Source organism: Mycetomoellerius zeteki, unplaced genomic scaffold (genome assembly GCF_001594055.1).
Source record: "Mycetomoellerius zeteki isolate Tzet28-1 unplaced genomic scaffold, Tzet1.0 scaffold245, whole genome shotgun sequence".
Lineage (NCBI taxonomy): Eukaryota > Metazoa > Arthropoda > Insecta > Hymenoptera > Formicidae > Mycetomoellerius > Mycetomoellerius zeteki.
The window spans coordinates 389,098-402,757 of NW_017257222.1; the positions used below are offsets into that span (position 1 = coordinate 389,098).

General features: G+C 33.1%; 2 protein-coding genes across 2 annotated transcripts; one reads left to right on the top strand and one right to left on the bottom strand.

Annotated features, from left to right (window-relative positions):
• Window positions 1-2,236: 2,236 nt before the first annotated feature.
• LOC108723617 (probable glutamate receptor) lies at window positions 2,237-8,181 on the top strand. The gene is made up of 9 exons (XM_018449506.1): window positions 2,237-2,248; window positions 4,261-4,424; window positions 4,721-5,074; window positions 5,314-5,429; window positions 6,265-6,435; window positions 6,647-6,900; window positions 7,113-7,321; window positions 7,493-7,767; window positions 7,983-8,181. The coding sequence occupies exons 2-9, from the start codon at window positions 4,305-4,307 to the stop codon at window positions 8,179-8,181; spliced, it is 1,698 nt and encodes a 565-aa protein (XP_018305008.1). The 5' UTR covers window positions 2,237-2,248; window positions 4,261-4,304.
• A 1,511-nt stretch (window positions 8,182-9,692) lies between these two features.
• LOC108723616 (Dynactin 5, p25 subunit) lies at window positions 9,693-10,929 on the bottom strand. Its single transcript, XM_018449505.1, has 4 exons — window positions 10,712-10,929; window positions 10,324-10,511; window positions 10,065-10,176; window positions 9,693-9,981 (listed from the first exon to the last, which is right to left on the bottom strand). Exons 1-4 carry the CDS (start codon window positions 10,757-10,759, stop codon window positions 9,784-9,786), a joined length of 546 nt encoding a protein of 181 aa, XP_018305007.1. The 5' UTR covers window positions 10,760-10,929; the 3' UTR covers window positions 9,693-9,783.
• Window positions 10,930-13,660: the final 2,731 nt, after the last annotated feature.

Here is a 13,660-nt window from a genome sequence, read left to right on the forward strand (position 1 = left end):
ATTCACGCCCGGGTCGCCCTTCCACGTCAAAAACGGATGACAATATCGAAACAATCGGTCAAACTATTAATCAACATTACTACCTTCACGTTCTTGCTGAATTCTGTGAAAAAATAAAGAAAAAACGACCCGAATTGTGGAAAGACAAGTCATGGATTCTCCACCAAGACAATGCGCCGTCTCATTCCGCATTGTCTGTCAAGAGGTTTCTAGCCAAGTACAGCATCCCAGTGTTAGACCATCCGCCTTATTCGCCGGATCTTGCACCATGCGACTTCTATCTGTTTCCTAAGGTGAAATCTGCATTAAAAGGAACAAGATTTGAGTCCGTTGAAGCTGTGAAAGAGAAAGCGGCACGCGTCCTGAAGAAGCTGACAGAAGAAGACTTCCCAACACTGTTTCAAACAATGGAAGATTCGCATGGAGCGTTGTGGGGATAGAGGAGGGGTGTATATTGAAGGTGATAATAAGTAAATATGTATGAAATCAAAATAAAATGTTTTACAGCGTCAGTCTCGTTATTTAATAGCCACACCTATATTTAATATTTGTTTAAATATAGTAATATCGTTTGAAATGCGCGAGTTCCGGAACTCACGCGTTTCAAACGATATGCGAGAGAAGTAAAAGTCTAGCAGAATATAAATATATGATTATATTATAAAAGATTTACTTCGATTTTTATGCCACTTTTTCATATAAAATTACGCGCGCGGGCATATGGTATGGGGATGGGGTGGGGGGTGGGAATGGAGTGAGGGGGTAGAGGAAGTGAGGGTGAAGGTGGTGAGAGTGGATATTGTTATCTAAAACCTTTTGATTTATTACAGAAACTTCATTTTGAGGCATTAATAAAATAAAACTTTAAACGGCTATAATAAAAAATCTAGTCTTTTTTCAAGCTTTGTGCCTATGAACACTTTTGATCAGTGAGTCAAGAACCATAACATACTAAAATTTCAGTCAATTTCACCAGGGTCAAAATTCTATGATTTTATGAGGGGTCCTTTGCTAACAATAAGTATTAAAGATTTTAAATAAAAAAAATAATCGTTGTAGGACAATTTTCTCTGCCGCAGTTTCGGTCGAATGGCAGGTTTCCTGAGAGGGAGGTGAACCCAAATAAAAAATTGAAATATTTTCTTGTAAGTAACTATAATGTAGCGTAGAATTATTTTTCGATGAAAATTTTAGAAAGGAGCTTAATAAAAAACATAGTTTGTCTCTCTTAAAAATGAAATTAAAAAATTTATCCTAAATGAATGAATTAACATTTTGAAAAAATCCTACACTTTATCACAACTATTCCATCTATATAGTCAAGACAGCTTTAACTTCCTGATTTTATTGTTAGACTTTATCACGGTGATGATCTAAAATCACATATATCTAAAAAGGAACGTAATCTATTCGTCATTTTGGACTTTGATTCAAAACATGGAAAAATTCAAAACTGAATGCAATTATCAGAGTGGAATAATTGCTTTTAAGATAATTATATTAAGTGCAGATAAATTACATTTGAAATGTGCACTATTCGATGCCATTGTGATTTAAAATTTTTTGATTACGTTACTTTATATAGTTATTGACTTCAATTTGACTTTCACACCTGAAATTCGGTAATTATTACAACAATTACATTATTGTTACAATTATTATTTTACAAAGTAGTTAAATAAACCGTCCGAACTTAATACCCTGCAAACACAAAGTTACATATAACGTACCTGTTAGTTGTAATTTTACACTCAACAATATAACTGTAATATAACACGTGTGTATGTTACATGCAACTTTGTGCTGGGTACATTGCATTAAACAGGAGCACGAAAATGAAACTTTCGTAAACAAAAATTTTTTTCCTTTACTTTTAATTATATTTAATATCGTATTTAATTAAAATATAACAATGTTTAATTTAATATATATGTGAAATAAATTTGTCTGATATGATAATCGCATTTACTGTTCAACACGAGAACATGTGCGTCAAACATGTGCGCCAAAGATACTTGGAGTGCAAACTTTTGTTTCACGATAAGAAAACAGGTAAGATAATCCTTCGAAAGCCACACATGCGACATTGAGAGCAGCCTAAGTCCTAAGTCCTCAGGCCTGTCTTTCTTCACGAATTTATAGTGCTTTACACTACCATTATTGTCTCAAATATTGCTTTTAGAGGGATGAAAAGGTATTCGTGAGAACGAGGAAAGCTGGTGAAATCGTGTCTCTAGAAACATCCGAAGTATGTAATCTGTTAACAGACGTTAACGAGCATCTATCATGTATCTTGAATATTTCACTATAGTAATAACGCTCGTTACCTTGACTGTAATTTTTTCGTGGATTCGTGATTTTACAATGCGCAGAATTACACAAATCGCTATGTAATCAAAAATATACCGAGAGATTATGGTACAATAAACGGTGCACGTACAATCGATTCTCTCTACGATCCTAAAGAACTTCCGCAGTCAGCAGAAACAAACGCGATCGGGATGATCCTCATTACCCTGTGCATCCTCGCGCTGTCATTCGGCAATGCCGTAATCGCGTCATTTCGCGTCGACGATGTTATCGTAAGATTTATCGTCAACGCGACGCCCGCTCTATTCCCACCTTCCAGAATATCTCTGCAACTATGCATTAACTATGGCAAGATTTTCGTGCATGTTCATGATTCTATATATTAACTGTTGATTCTATATATTAACTGTTTATTGAAGGGGAAGGAAGCACTCAAAATTTATAACAATTATTAGTTGTAATTGCAAAAAATATACTAATAGGGAAAGTAGAAAATGCCATTCTACAGGGTGTCCCGAAATTCACGAATCAAAATATTACAACAAGAAAGTTCTCGAAAACAAAAATTTATTAAAAAAATATATGTCATTTCTTTTAGGTATGACGGTTCAAAATTGGTCACTTACAACTTACGGTTAAACGGCTGTCTGTCCTTGAGTTGTACATCGATATAGTGTTAGTGGTGGAGCGTGGTGACTCACAAGCATCCGTTTAACTGTAATCTATAATTGGCCAATTTTAAATTTTCATATTTAAAAAACTACGAGTTAGAATGAAAAATGACAAAAAGTTTTAACTTATTTTTTTTGAAAACTTTCTTGCTGCGCAGTATTTTTATTCGTGAATATCGACACAATCTGTGTAATAAATAATAAAAGAGAATCAGTCAGAGTTTAAATACAAGTGTAAACATGTAAATATGAGAACATTATCTCAATAATATTTATTTTGACAAATTTACATACTAACATAAGGCAAATGTTTCAATGGATTTCAGACTCTCTCTTCTCATCCATTCCTGTTTCCTTTCATTAAATCCACAATGAAAAAAAAAGCAATAGTATGCAGGTCAAAGGGAAAGCGAGTCGAGATAACAATATAGATAAATAAACTCTAAAAAAGAAAGTCCACCATTAATTGTCTCCTTTTCTATTTTCCTACTTTAAGAACCGAACAACACTATCAACCATTTCTAAGAACATGAAAAGTCTTGAAAAAATTTGCGCCCATTGTGAACCTTTATTTTGTGTTAGGGCCTTAACAGAAAAGCTAACTTATAATCTTAAGACAGTCCTTGTGCGTTACTAAAGATAAGACTTTAAGTCATAAGATACTGTCTTAAGATTATAAGGCTTTCTGCTAAAGCCCTAACACAAAATAAAGGTTCACAATGGACGCAAATTTTTTCAAGACTTTTCATGTTCTTAGAAGATTAAAGAGATAGCTGTAGATAGTCCTTTCTGAAGATTACTTAGAAATTTTCGATTTTCCAAGGTAGATTTCTCTTACGCATACAACACATCTAACTTTATTTGTTTTACATTTTGCCCACTATTCGGGTAGGTTTATCCATTTAGTGACGTCACTGAACGAATACGTAGATAGATTTTGGCTACGGTTCACTTGATGCTACAAATGCTTCGAAGCAGTTGTAGCGCTAAGTGGACCGCTCCCTTTATTTTACATTCTTTGATAAAAAAAGTTACAAGTCTACATAAAAGAATATATTAACTTTTATCTCGGATCTCGGAAATAATAACAGATAAAATGCCACAGGGCCGATAGGTCATAAAATTATTTTCAGATCTGCCTCATTTTTTAGATGTTTCAACAAAATCATTCTTTCTTTGTATATATAATGCAATTTCTATATTAATATTTAAATATTAATAAAAATAACGCATAAAAGATATTTATTGAAGTAAAATTAAATATAATATCCTTTCGCAGATGATACGATCAAATTATCAAGAATATTGTCGAGCAACTACTTGATGCATAGCATTCATAATTTCTATGAAGAACTTAATCCAAAGATTTACAATAATTTAGAACATCAAAATCTATATATGTTGAATTTAGATTGCGATTACGCTATTGATATTTTACGACAGGTAACATAATATTTATGTTTATAAATACGTAAGGTGCCTTCTAATAAGAGACACACATGACACGGTGTGACACGGTGCTTCATTACATCCTTATTCGCCACTGTTAAGTAAGAATGAGATGATCACTGTGTTGTACTGACAATAAGTCGCTTGTTGGAAGGCACCCATTACGTAATAAAAAAAATTTCTTTATATTTCGCTGACACCTTGATTGATGAGACTCACAATTTCGTTATTGTTGTATCTTATACCAATCTCCTAATTCATCATGATCGATATCTGATATGAAATGATAGGCACACTCGAAAAGGATGTTCGTCGCTCCGACAAAGTGGCTGCTTTTTCAAGATCGAAAAACGATAATCGACAACGATGATAACGTCAATTTAACTTTTACATATGATGACTCTGTCTTGGAAATCTTCGAGGATTTGGCGATTTATCCTGATAGCGACGTGATCCTCGCGCGAAGATTCGATGGCGATTTTCTCGAATTATTATCCATATATCGACCAAGTTCACAGAAAGGAGTAATATGGGAAAATCGTGGAAATTGGACGACCAAGAATGGTTTGCAAATGAACACTTTCGATGTGGCTTCAGCACGAAGGAAAAATCTTCAACAGACGGTTCTTAAATCTTGTCTCGTGGTACTTTGAAATATAATCGTGCAAGTGCACTTAAATATTAACGAGACATCAAAGCATTTTGTAAGCAAGCTAATGTAATATGTGTGTATAACATCTAATATTAGACGAAAAGCTAGTACTAGCGACGTCCATAATAAAATTTCAAGAATGCTATGATGTAGTCTCCACTTTAAATACCAATTTTCTTTAAACAAAAGAGATATTTTCTTTCAAGATTTATTGCTATTGCACACATACAGATAACGGATCCTGACACCATCAACCATTTGACTGACTTCAAGGATAAAACCGTAGATCCTCCCACAAAGGCTAATTATCCTTGGATACTGCATTTAGCGAACCGAATGAATGCAACGTGAGTTACATCTTTGACATCATACCTACGTCAAAATATTTTATTATGTATTTGAAATAAAGTCATGCAACGGTGACAATTTGTAACGAACTGCCTTGCCAATTCTACAATCATTAAATCACGAATGCAAGCTTTCAAACGACGTAATAAATTCGAATTCAAGGTTAATTAACGAAGTTACAGTAAAGTGATCAAGCGATATACCTTCATACGTCAAAAAAAATGATAAATTGTTTTGAACCGGAGAACTATATGATCAGACGCATAAGTGGAACGATTCGTTTAATCAAATAAGCATGACATATTTATTATCATAACAAACAAATTTGCATGACTGTATGTACTCTCGTATCTAATTGTCTACTTAAAGTCTAAAATTTATTACTAAATCCATAAATATTGCGACATAGTTTTTTAATCATTGCTCGTCTATATAATCGTATAAATACTCGCACAAAAATATTTAATTAAAGATGAAACGATTTTTTATATATATGTATTGTATATCAGTTTCTATATTTTTTATCTCTGTCTATTACCCGATCAATACACCTTTCTTTAATATTAAATAAAGAATTTTGATAATAGCTATTAATATTTTTAAATCATCGTTTCTGATTGAAAAACATCATTATTTATTGTTTTCATGAACACGAGATGCGATATGTCGAATTGACAAAATACAGCCTAGCAAACATAGATATACAAATGCTATGTATACAAATATGTACAAATATACACATTTGATACTTATATATATATATGGCAGTTGTATTCAGTGCTCGTTAGCATATTGCGTTAATCGCCGACTCAAAATTCAATACTTTTGCTTTAGGATAAGTTTTGAAATCACGAACACCTGGGGATATCCTAATGAGAATGGTTCTTGGAACGGAATGACTGGGATGTTGGAACGGCGTGAAATTGATATCGCCGGTACCCCCTCATTTCTCGTGCCGAAACGTATCAGTGTTGTGCAACACCTTCAATTGTATACACATACTCGGTAAAACGATTATTTACTAAATTGATTTTCTACGTCTTTCTAAAGGCAACATGTGGGAGAGACAGGAAACAGTTAAAATTAGAGTTGATAATTTAGCTTTTAAATATAAACTTGACTAAAAAAGATGATTAAACTGCTATTAATTTTAACTTCTTATTGTTAGTATTCATTTTATTATATTTATTGATATTTTATATACAAATCTACATAGTTTCCGTTTCGTATTTCGGCGACCTTTACTGTCGACTGTGAGCAACATATTTACTTTGCCCTTTCAACGAAACGTCTGGATAGCAATTGCAGTATTTCTCGTTTTGGTCTTCTGTTTGCTCTACTTATCCATCAAATGGGAATACTATCGCGATAGGTTGACAAAATCAGCAGCCTATTGGAATCAACTAAATCCCAGCAAACCAACAGTCAGCGATAATCTTCTCATTCTTTTAGGCGCATTTTCTCAGCAAGGTATAGAGAAACGATTTTCGATAATATAACCGTAGACTTGCAATATAGTATTATTAAAATGAATCTCAAATATTATTCAAAATCTCTAAGGCATCAAATTTTATCTTTCTCGTGCAAATACGTAAACCAAAACATTTACTATACTTTACGACGGATTAAATTATTTTCATTTCGTTCCACATGAAATTTATAAAATTGTTGTATTCTTGTAGGATATTCGTATGAGCCCTACAGAGTTTCGTCTCGAATTGTTACTCTTATGTTATTACTGGCTTCGATGAGTTTATATGCAGCTTATACAGCGAATATTGTGAGTTTGCTGCAGTCTACCGCAGATTCTATCAAAACTCTTCCGGATCTTTTAAACGGTCCTTTAAAACTGGGCGTACAGGATACACCATATAATAGATATTATTTCAAGGTCGGTAAATAAAAAATAACGGAAATTAATAATATAAAAAGTTTTATTATATAATAATTATAATTATATTGTTTATTATCAAATACTTTTATTAAGGCGTAAAAATTATTAGTAGGTACATAGTAAAAGATAAAAAATAGATTACAAAAATAGTTCTTTGCGAAATGACAGTCTTTCCAAGATCCCGTTAGGAAGGCAATCCTAGAACAGCGAATCGAGCCGAAAGGAAGCAAATCTAACTGGATGTCTGTAGAAGAAGGTGTAAGTCGCATAAGAAACGAACTCTTCGCATTTCATGGTGAAGTTGGTACAATTTACCAACTGGCGCAAGATACATATTTGGAGGAGGAAAAATGCGGTTTGACCGAAATCGATTTCTTAAATGTCGTATATCCGCTTCTTATGATACAAAAGCAATCACCTTACTTAGAGATAATAAAAACAGGGTAAATAGTACCTTTAATCATTTTCACGTGGACATGGAGTTTTTTAATCTTTAAATTTCGCTATAAAACTTCTTGGAAGTTTAAAGTCTAATGTAAAAATATCACAGTTTTAAAAAACAGATTTTATTGACACGTTATTCCTATAAGCATAAACCAATAACTATCTCACGATATAATAATTCTCGGAACATTCGACTCAGGAATTATGTTTTCAGAGCCCTAAAATTGCGAGAATATGGACTCAAGTATCACGAGGAATATCGCTTATATACGAGAAAACCAATATGTTCGAGTCAAACTAGCTTCATCACTATTGGTTTCACAGAATGCTACTTCGCGCTGGTCACAATGGGCTACGGAATACTCTTTTCTGTAATCGTATTTGCGTTCGAGTTATTATGGCATAAGAGGTAAGATTTAAGGGGATGCTGGAGTGACGAAATTTATCGACACATTGAAGATGTACGAATATCTCCGAATTGACTGAACAGAATAAAAAATCCTTTTACAGAATTAAAATAGATGCAAAATAAGGAAATGGGACATTTGATTTTATACCAAAAACGGAAAAAAGATTTAAAAGTTTACATTTTTCAGTTAGTAGAGTTGTCACTTGATTTAGACATTTTCTTAATGTAAAAGTTTTACAGCACGTATGAACAAAATGATGTGGTACCATTGTCGGATTATATAAACAAACAATATTGAGTTAGAAACTAATTATTAAAAGCCTAAAAAAAAAAAATTTTCACTCAACTGCGATTTACTTGCATACGTATTCTTAGCGAAGATTCAGAATAATAAGCAGAGCAGTAATTGCGTGTAGCAGTAAGTGCTTGAGAGAGATGATGTTGCAAATTGTTAGATAAAGACAGACAGAGTAAAATATACATAAACATACACACACATTTGTGATAGTGTAACGCAGCAATGTGTGTGTGCTATGATATGTCTAAACTAAAATGATGATGTAGGAAACAGAATTGACATTTTTAATTTAAAATTAAAAAGTCTGTTAAAATTAAAAACCCTCGACAACGATCAAGTTCGATCATTGCTTCATCCCCTTAAAAGAAACTGTGTTACCATGCCTTGTATTTTAACGCAATTTATTATATTTTTTCTCGTAGGCAAACTATACACGAGTAAAGGAAATGTCAAATGCAGAAACCAACATTGTGGAACGCCTTGATTAAATGCCTGCAGAAATATATGTTACTTCGAAAGAAATTCAGAGACATCTGATTTTCCTCAGCTTTCTGTTGCACTATATTTCATCCAATTGCGAACTTCATAAAAATCTTGATTAGAGATTCTTATTACATTGTTAGATGTTTGTGTACTTTAGTAATAAACGTGACTTATCAATATCATTTTAATGTGTGTTGTAATTAAATATAGCATAAAGTTATCAAACATATACGGCTCCTTTAATAACGTTTCAACAGTCTCTTTTATAGAGAAAATACTGGAATAGATTATTTATAAAATAAATGCATACAATGTAATTAATAAACAAGCTTCCTTTATGATTGATTTACATATACAATTTAAAATTAATTGCTTACAAAGTATAATAAATAAATCTTACAAGCTACAATGATTCACAGCTAAAATCAGCTGTGACAGCGATATACAGCAGATTGTTATCCATATAGCACAGATTTCCAAGGAAATAATTTTACAGCAAAATCCATTAAGATTGAGACATTCTCTTAAGTGCAGACATATATTTAATTTATTAAAATCGATTTCTTATTGATTCAAACATTCTTTATTCAATTAAAAAATATAACAAAATATATACATTAATTACAAAAAAAATTCACATGGCTAATTTTATATTCTTTTCAGTCGTAAATCTTTTATTTTTTTTAAATTTCCTAATTTCTATCATGTATGTCATATTTAATTACATATTTATTTCATCTTAAATGTAGAACGCAAACATGTATGCATTTGAAAAGAATAAATTTTTCGACTGTACGCTATTATACATACGCGAATAAATGAGGATTAAACACGTGCTGGTAAGAAGTGCTCATAATAATTCTTCGTGAAGTCTACCATGAGATCCAGAGTGCACTCAGGCAGCTCTTCGACGCAAGTCGCCGGACTGCCAGCGAAACGAGTAAAGGACGGCACGATTGTTTCTGGTGGTACGACCGCGCCGTCCTCAATGTAGCAACAGTCCTTCAGAACGGACCGCCTGCCCTACAGCGACACAAGTACGATTGATTGTGAAGGAATTGCACTATTTATACTCACTCGATTTGGCAGATAAAAGTTATACGTACAATTATGGCATTCTTTCCTATGTAAACATAAGAACCGACCAACGCTGCGTTCACGACTGCTCGTTCTCCCACAAACACATGATTTCCCATTGTTAGAGGAAAAAAGGCAACCCTAAGCAGGGTTTATCACTTTAGAATTTATTTTTAATTGTTTTAAAGAGTCGCTTTCGTTTGCAAGCTACCAGTCTCGATATTAAAACTAGTATCCATTAAAACTATCAATATGACATACATTAATATAGTAGAGAACTTTACTTACCCCCTACTGAATTTCTTGAAAGGTGGTCGGATGACAGCATTCTTGCTAATAATACAATAGCGACCCGTTCTGACATTGGCCAGATCACCTCTAATGATGGCGTCAGATTGCACTATTACTTTTCCATGTAGCACAATATTTTGCGAGCCACACAATACAGTCAGTCTGCTTACTTTATTTCCGGAGGCCTAAAATAGCGAAAAAGTGAGGTTACGTATTACATTCTGAATATCTATCGATACGAGATGTTACTAAATGATTAAATTTGTTAAATCGTTTTTATAGCATTTATCTCTTAACAATAGAGGCTGTAACGTTATAATATTCTTTTCTAATTATGTATATAAACTTTATTAATGTCGCATGCTTTAGTTCCTTTGATTATAACCGTTTCAACATATTCAGCTTTGTTGTAATAAATATCTTGAGGCTCCATCCTGAAGTATCTTCTTCCTACACAATTGTGTTACTTAATTTAGTTCAAAATATTAATAACAATGTCCTGATTAAGTATCATTCCTCCGCATATATCGAGGAAAATCATTCAGTAATCCGAAGTAGATATCCGAACACATTTCAAACGTGATCAGCTGACGAATCGAATGCATGTCGCCATCTGCTGCCAGAACTGTGCATTGTTTTGACCATGGGAAAAGATCGTCGTGAATGTAAAGTCCAAGACACAATGCGAGGGAATAGCGATAGCGATAGGAATAACATAGTTTCAACCTATCAGAAACTGTGTATTCCGGTGTATCCGATTTCTGATACATCGAAACGCTCTGCCACCAATCAGAAAACAGGATTCTGATAAATTTTGCTTCGTATTATCGAAATCACCGACGAGATATTATTAAAGACCGATATCCTTATGGGAGTTCGCGTCCTTGTTAATATTGAAGTGATTAAGAGTAAAAAAACTGATAATATTGTACTAATTTTATGATTTATTAGTTTAGTAAATCGTACACGTATCGTGTACATACGTGCATTTAAAACTCAATACTCGATTTTTCTTTAAAATTGTGATTTCAGTGTTATCGTCAAAGTTCGATTATCAACAGAGATAATAACTGCAGAGAAAAAAAATTGTAATTTTTTGGCAATATATAGGATATTATAGCTTTACAAATATGCATATTTATTTATAGAGCATTTATGTAATAAAATATCATGAATTTAATAATGTATTAGTCAAATATTTATGTTAATAATAGCAAATTTATATCAATTGTCGATAATATCAGCGTTCTTCGATTACTTCCGGGGCCCTTTTTATACCGCCGAAAATTTGCCCAGGGTTGACGGTCTTTAATAGTATCTCGTCGGTGTCGGAATCCTGTTTTCGACGAAAATCGGATGCAATGTGAATCCAGCAATTGTGTTTTAGGCTTAATTCTCAGCTGGGGCGCCGAGTGGCTCGCTGCTCAGTGCGATTTAAAGTCACTAGGGGCAGAATCCATAGACGGTGCTCAAAATTCGAGATGATCTTAAGCTAGTGCATGAACTAATCAAAGAGCCGTATTGTATTAGCATCTTAAGATTACCTTGCTTCAAATTAACATGCATTCTACAATAAGCCATTAATCATAAATCAGAAGTTAGAAGCTGGAAATTGACCAATCACAATCGTCAATTTCTAGCTTTTAACTTTTGGTTTATGACTAACCCTGGATCTACAATAGGGTTTTAAGCCTTAAGCCATAAGAAATGGGCGAATCACAGTCGATTATTCCCCTCGGATTCGACTGTAATTGGTCAATTTCTTACGGCTTAAATCTTAAAACTATTGTAGATCCGAGGTAATGGCTTATTGTAGAATAGTCATAAGAACGGACTATGGATTCCGGCCTAGATCTATAAAGTAACGCAATTAATTTCAGAAATGTTACGTCAAAATGGCCGAAGTGCACATAGTACACGATTCCAAGCATGATGGTTGGGTGGGTTATCTTTTAAACTGTACTTACGTGCACTTTCCCTTCGTGCACTTTCATGCATTAAACTTCTGCAACAAATAAATCCATGTATTAAACTAAAGCATACATAAATTAAGCATTTGTACATATTCTTTTTGTCATAAATAAACTAATTACAATTAAAAAATTGATTTACATATTTGACGACTTTATTTTTCCAAATAAACCCTGGTAGCAAGCTGACGTCAAAATAACGGCCTTTGACGTCAAAATGACGTCAAAATGACGTATGTTTGCTACCTGGGAAAGTACGTATACAAATGAATTCGAAATGGTTGCGTTTTGCGTCAAAATGGATGCGAGTTTGCGGTACTTTAGAAATCTAGTGACTTTAGTGCAATTTTTAGACCTGTCTTTTTGGCTGAACTTTTGCACCAGTTCATCTTTCTTCCTTTTCTCACCAGGAGGAGAGTTGAAGATCATGGAAGTAACTGCCAGAAAGGAAAGGTCTACAACAAAAAGATTAAATAACAAAGGACCAAAGATAAAATCTTGAGAAATCCCTGATAAATCTTACAATCTTTACGTAAAAATGAATTTTTAGTGCAAAAAATGAAAATAAGAGGAATAATCTCCAATGGTCTTGATCTTGAGAAATGTTATTCACCCAGTAAACGAGAATGGATTAAAATGGATTGAAATTTTTTTTCTATCCGAATGCGTATTTTAAATAGCGAATACTTTTTTTGGATTTAATTGGATTCAATTGGATTCAAATAGATTCAATTGGATGCAATTGGATGCAATTGGATTGAAAAACTGCATTTCCTATTCAAAATTTTGAATTAGATATTATTCACAATGCACAGAAAAAGCTGATATTATTTTTAGATTGAAAGATATAGAGATATGCTCCATGCAATTCCTATAAATGTATAGAAATGCATTCAAGATTAAAAAGCATTCATTTTAACATTCGTGAATCCATATTTCTGAAAATCTGAATTCATTTCAATCCATTTCAATCCATTCTCGTTTGTTGGGCGGGACATGATCCTGAACAACGTCCAAGAGGTGTTAGTCGACTGGTTTCTTATCTTTTTGGGGATTTTTAAAAATCCTTTTATTGGAGATTATTAGGTATATTATCAAAATATGGTTTTGGTTTCTAAGTAATTTTCTAAAGTTTGTTGATGTCAAAACTCCAGGGCTTCTATTCTTGAAAAGAAACGTATACGAAATTCTAGAAAAATACTATAGTATACGTAACGTATACTGTATTTCTCTAGACTTTCGTATAAGTTTCTTTTCAAGAATAGAGGCCCAGATACCTAAAGCTAGTGGTACACTGAAAAAAAAGATTGACTGCTGCAGCAAATTAGATGGTAAAATATGGCACAGCATTTTTAATTGGCTGC

Excerpts from the sequence above, each read along its gene's own strand:
- LOC108723616 (XM_018449505.1), bottom strand. The coding sequence starts at position 10,759 with ATGGAGCCTCAAGATATTTATTACAACAAAGCTGAATATGTTGAAACG. Across the intron at positions 10,177-10,323 it reads TTCAAGAAATTCAGTAGGGG|GGTTGCCTTTTTTCCTCTAA; the intron begins GTAAGTAAAGTT and ends AACCCTGCTTAG. Across the intron at positions 9,982-10,064 it reads TAGGAAAGAATGCCATAATT|GGCAGGCGGTCCGTTCTGAA; the intron begins GTACGTATAACT and ends GTGTCGCTGTAG.
- LOC108723617 (XM_018449506.1), top strand. The coding sequence starts at position 4,305 with ATGCATAGCATTCATAATTTCTATGAAGAACTTAATCCAAAGATTTAC. Across the intron at positions 7,322-7,492 it reads ATAATAGATATTATTTCAAG|TCTTTCCAAGATCCCGTTAG; the intron begins GTCGGTAAATAA and ends GCGAAATGACAG. Across the intron at positions 7,768-7,982 it reads TTAGAGATAATAAAAACAGG|AGCCCTAAAATTGCGAGAAT; the intron begins GTAAATAGTACC and ends TTATGTTTTCAG.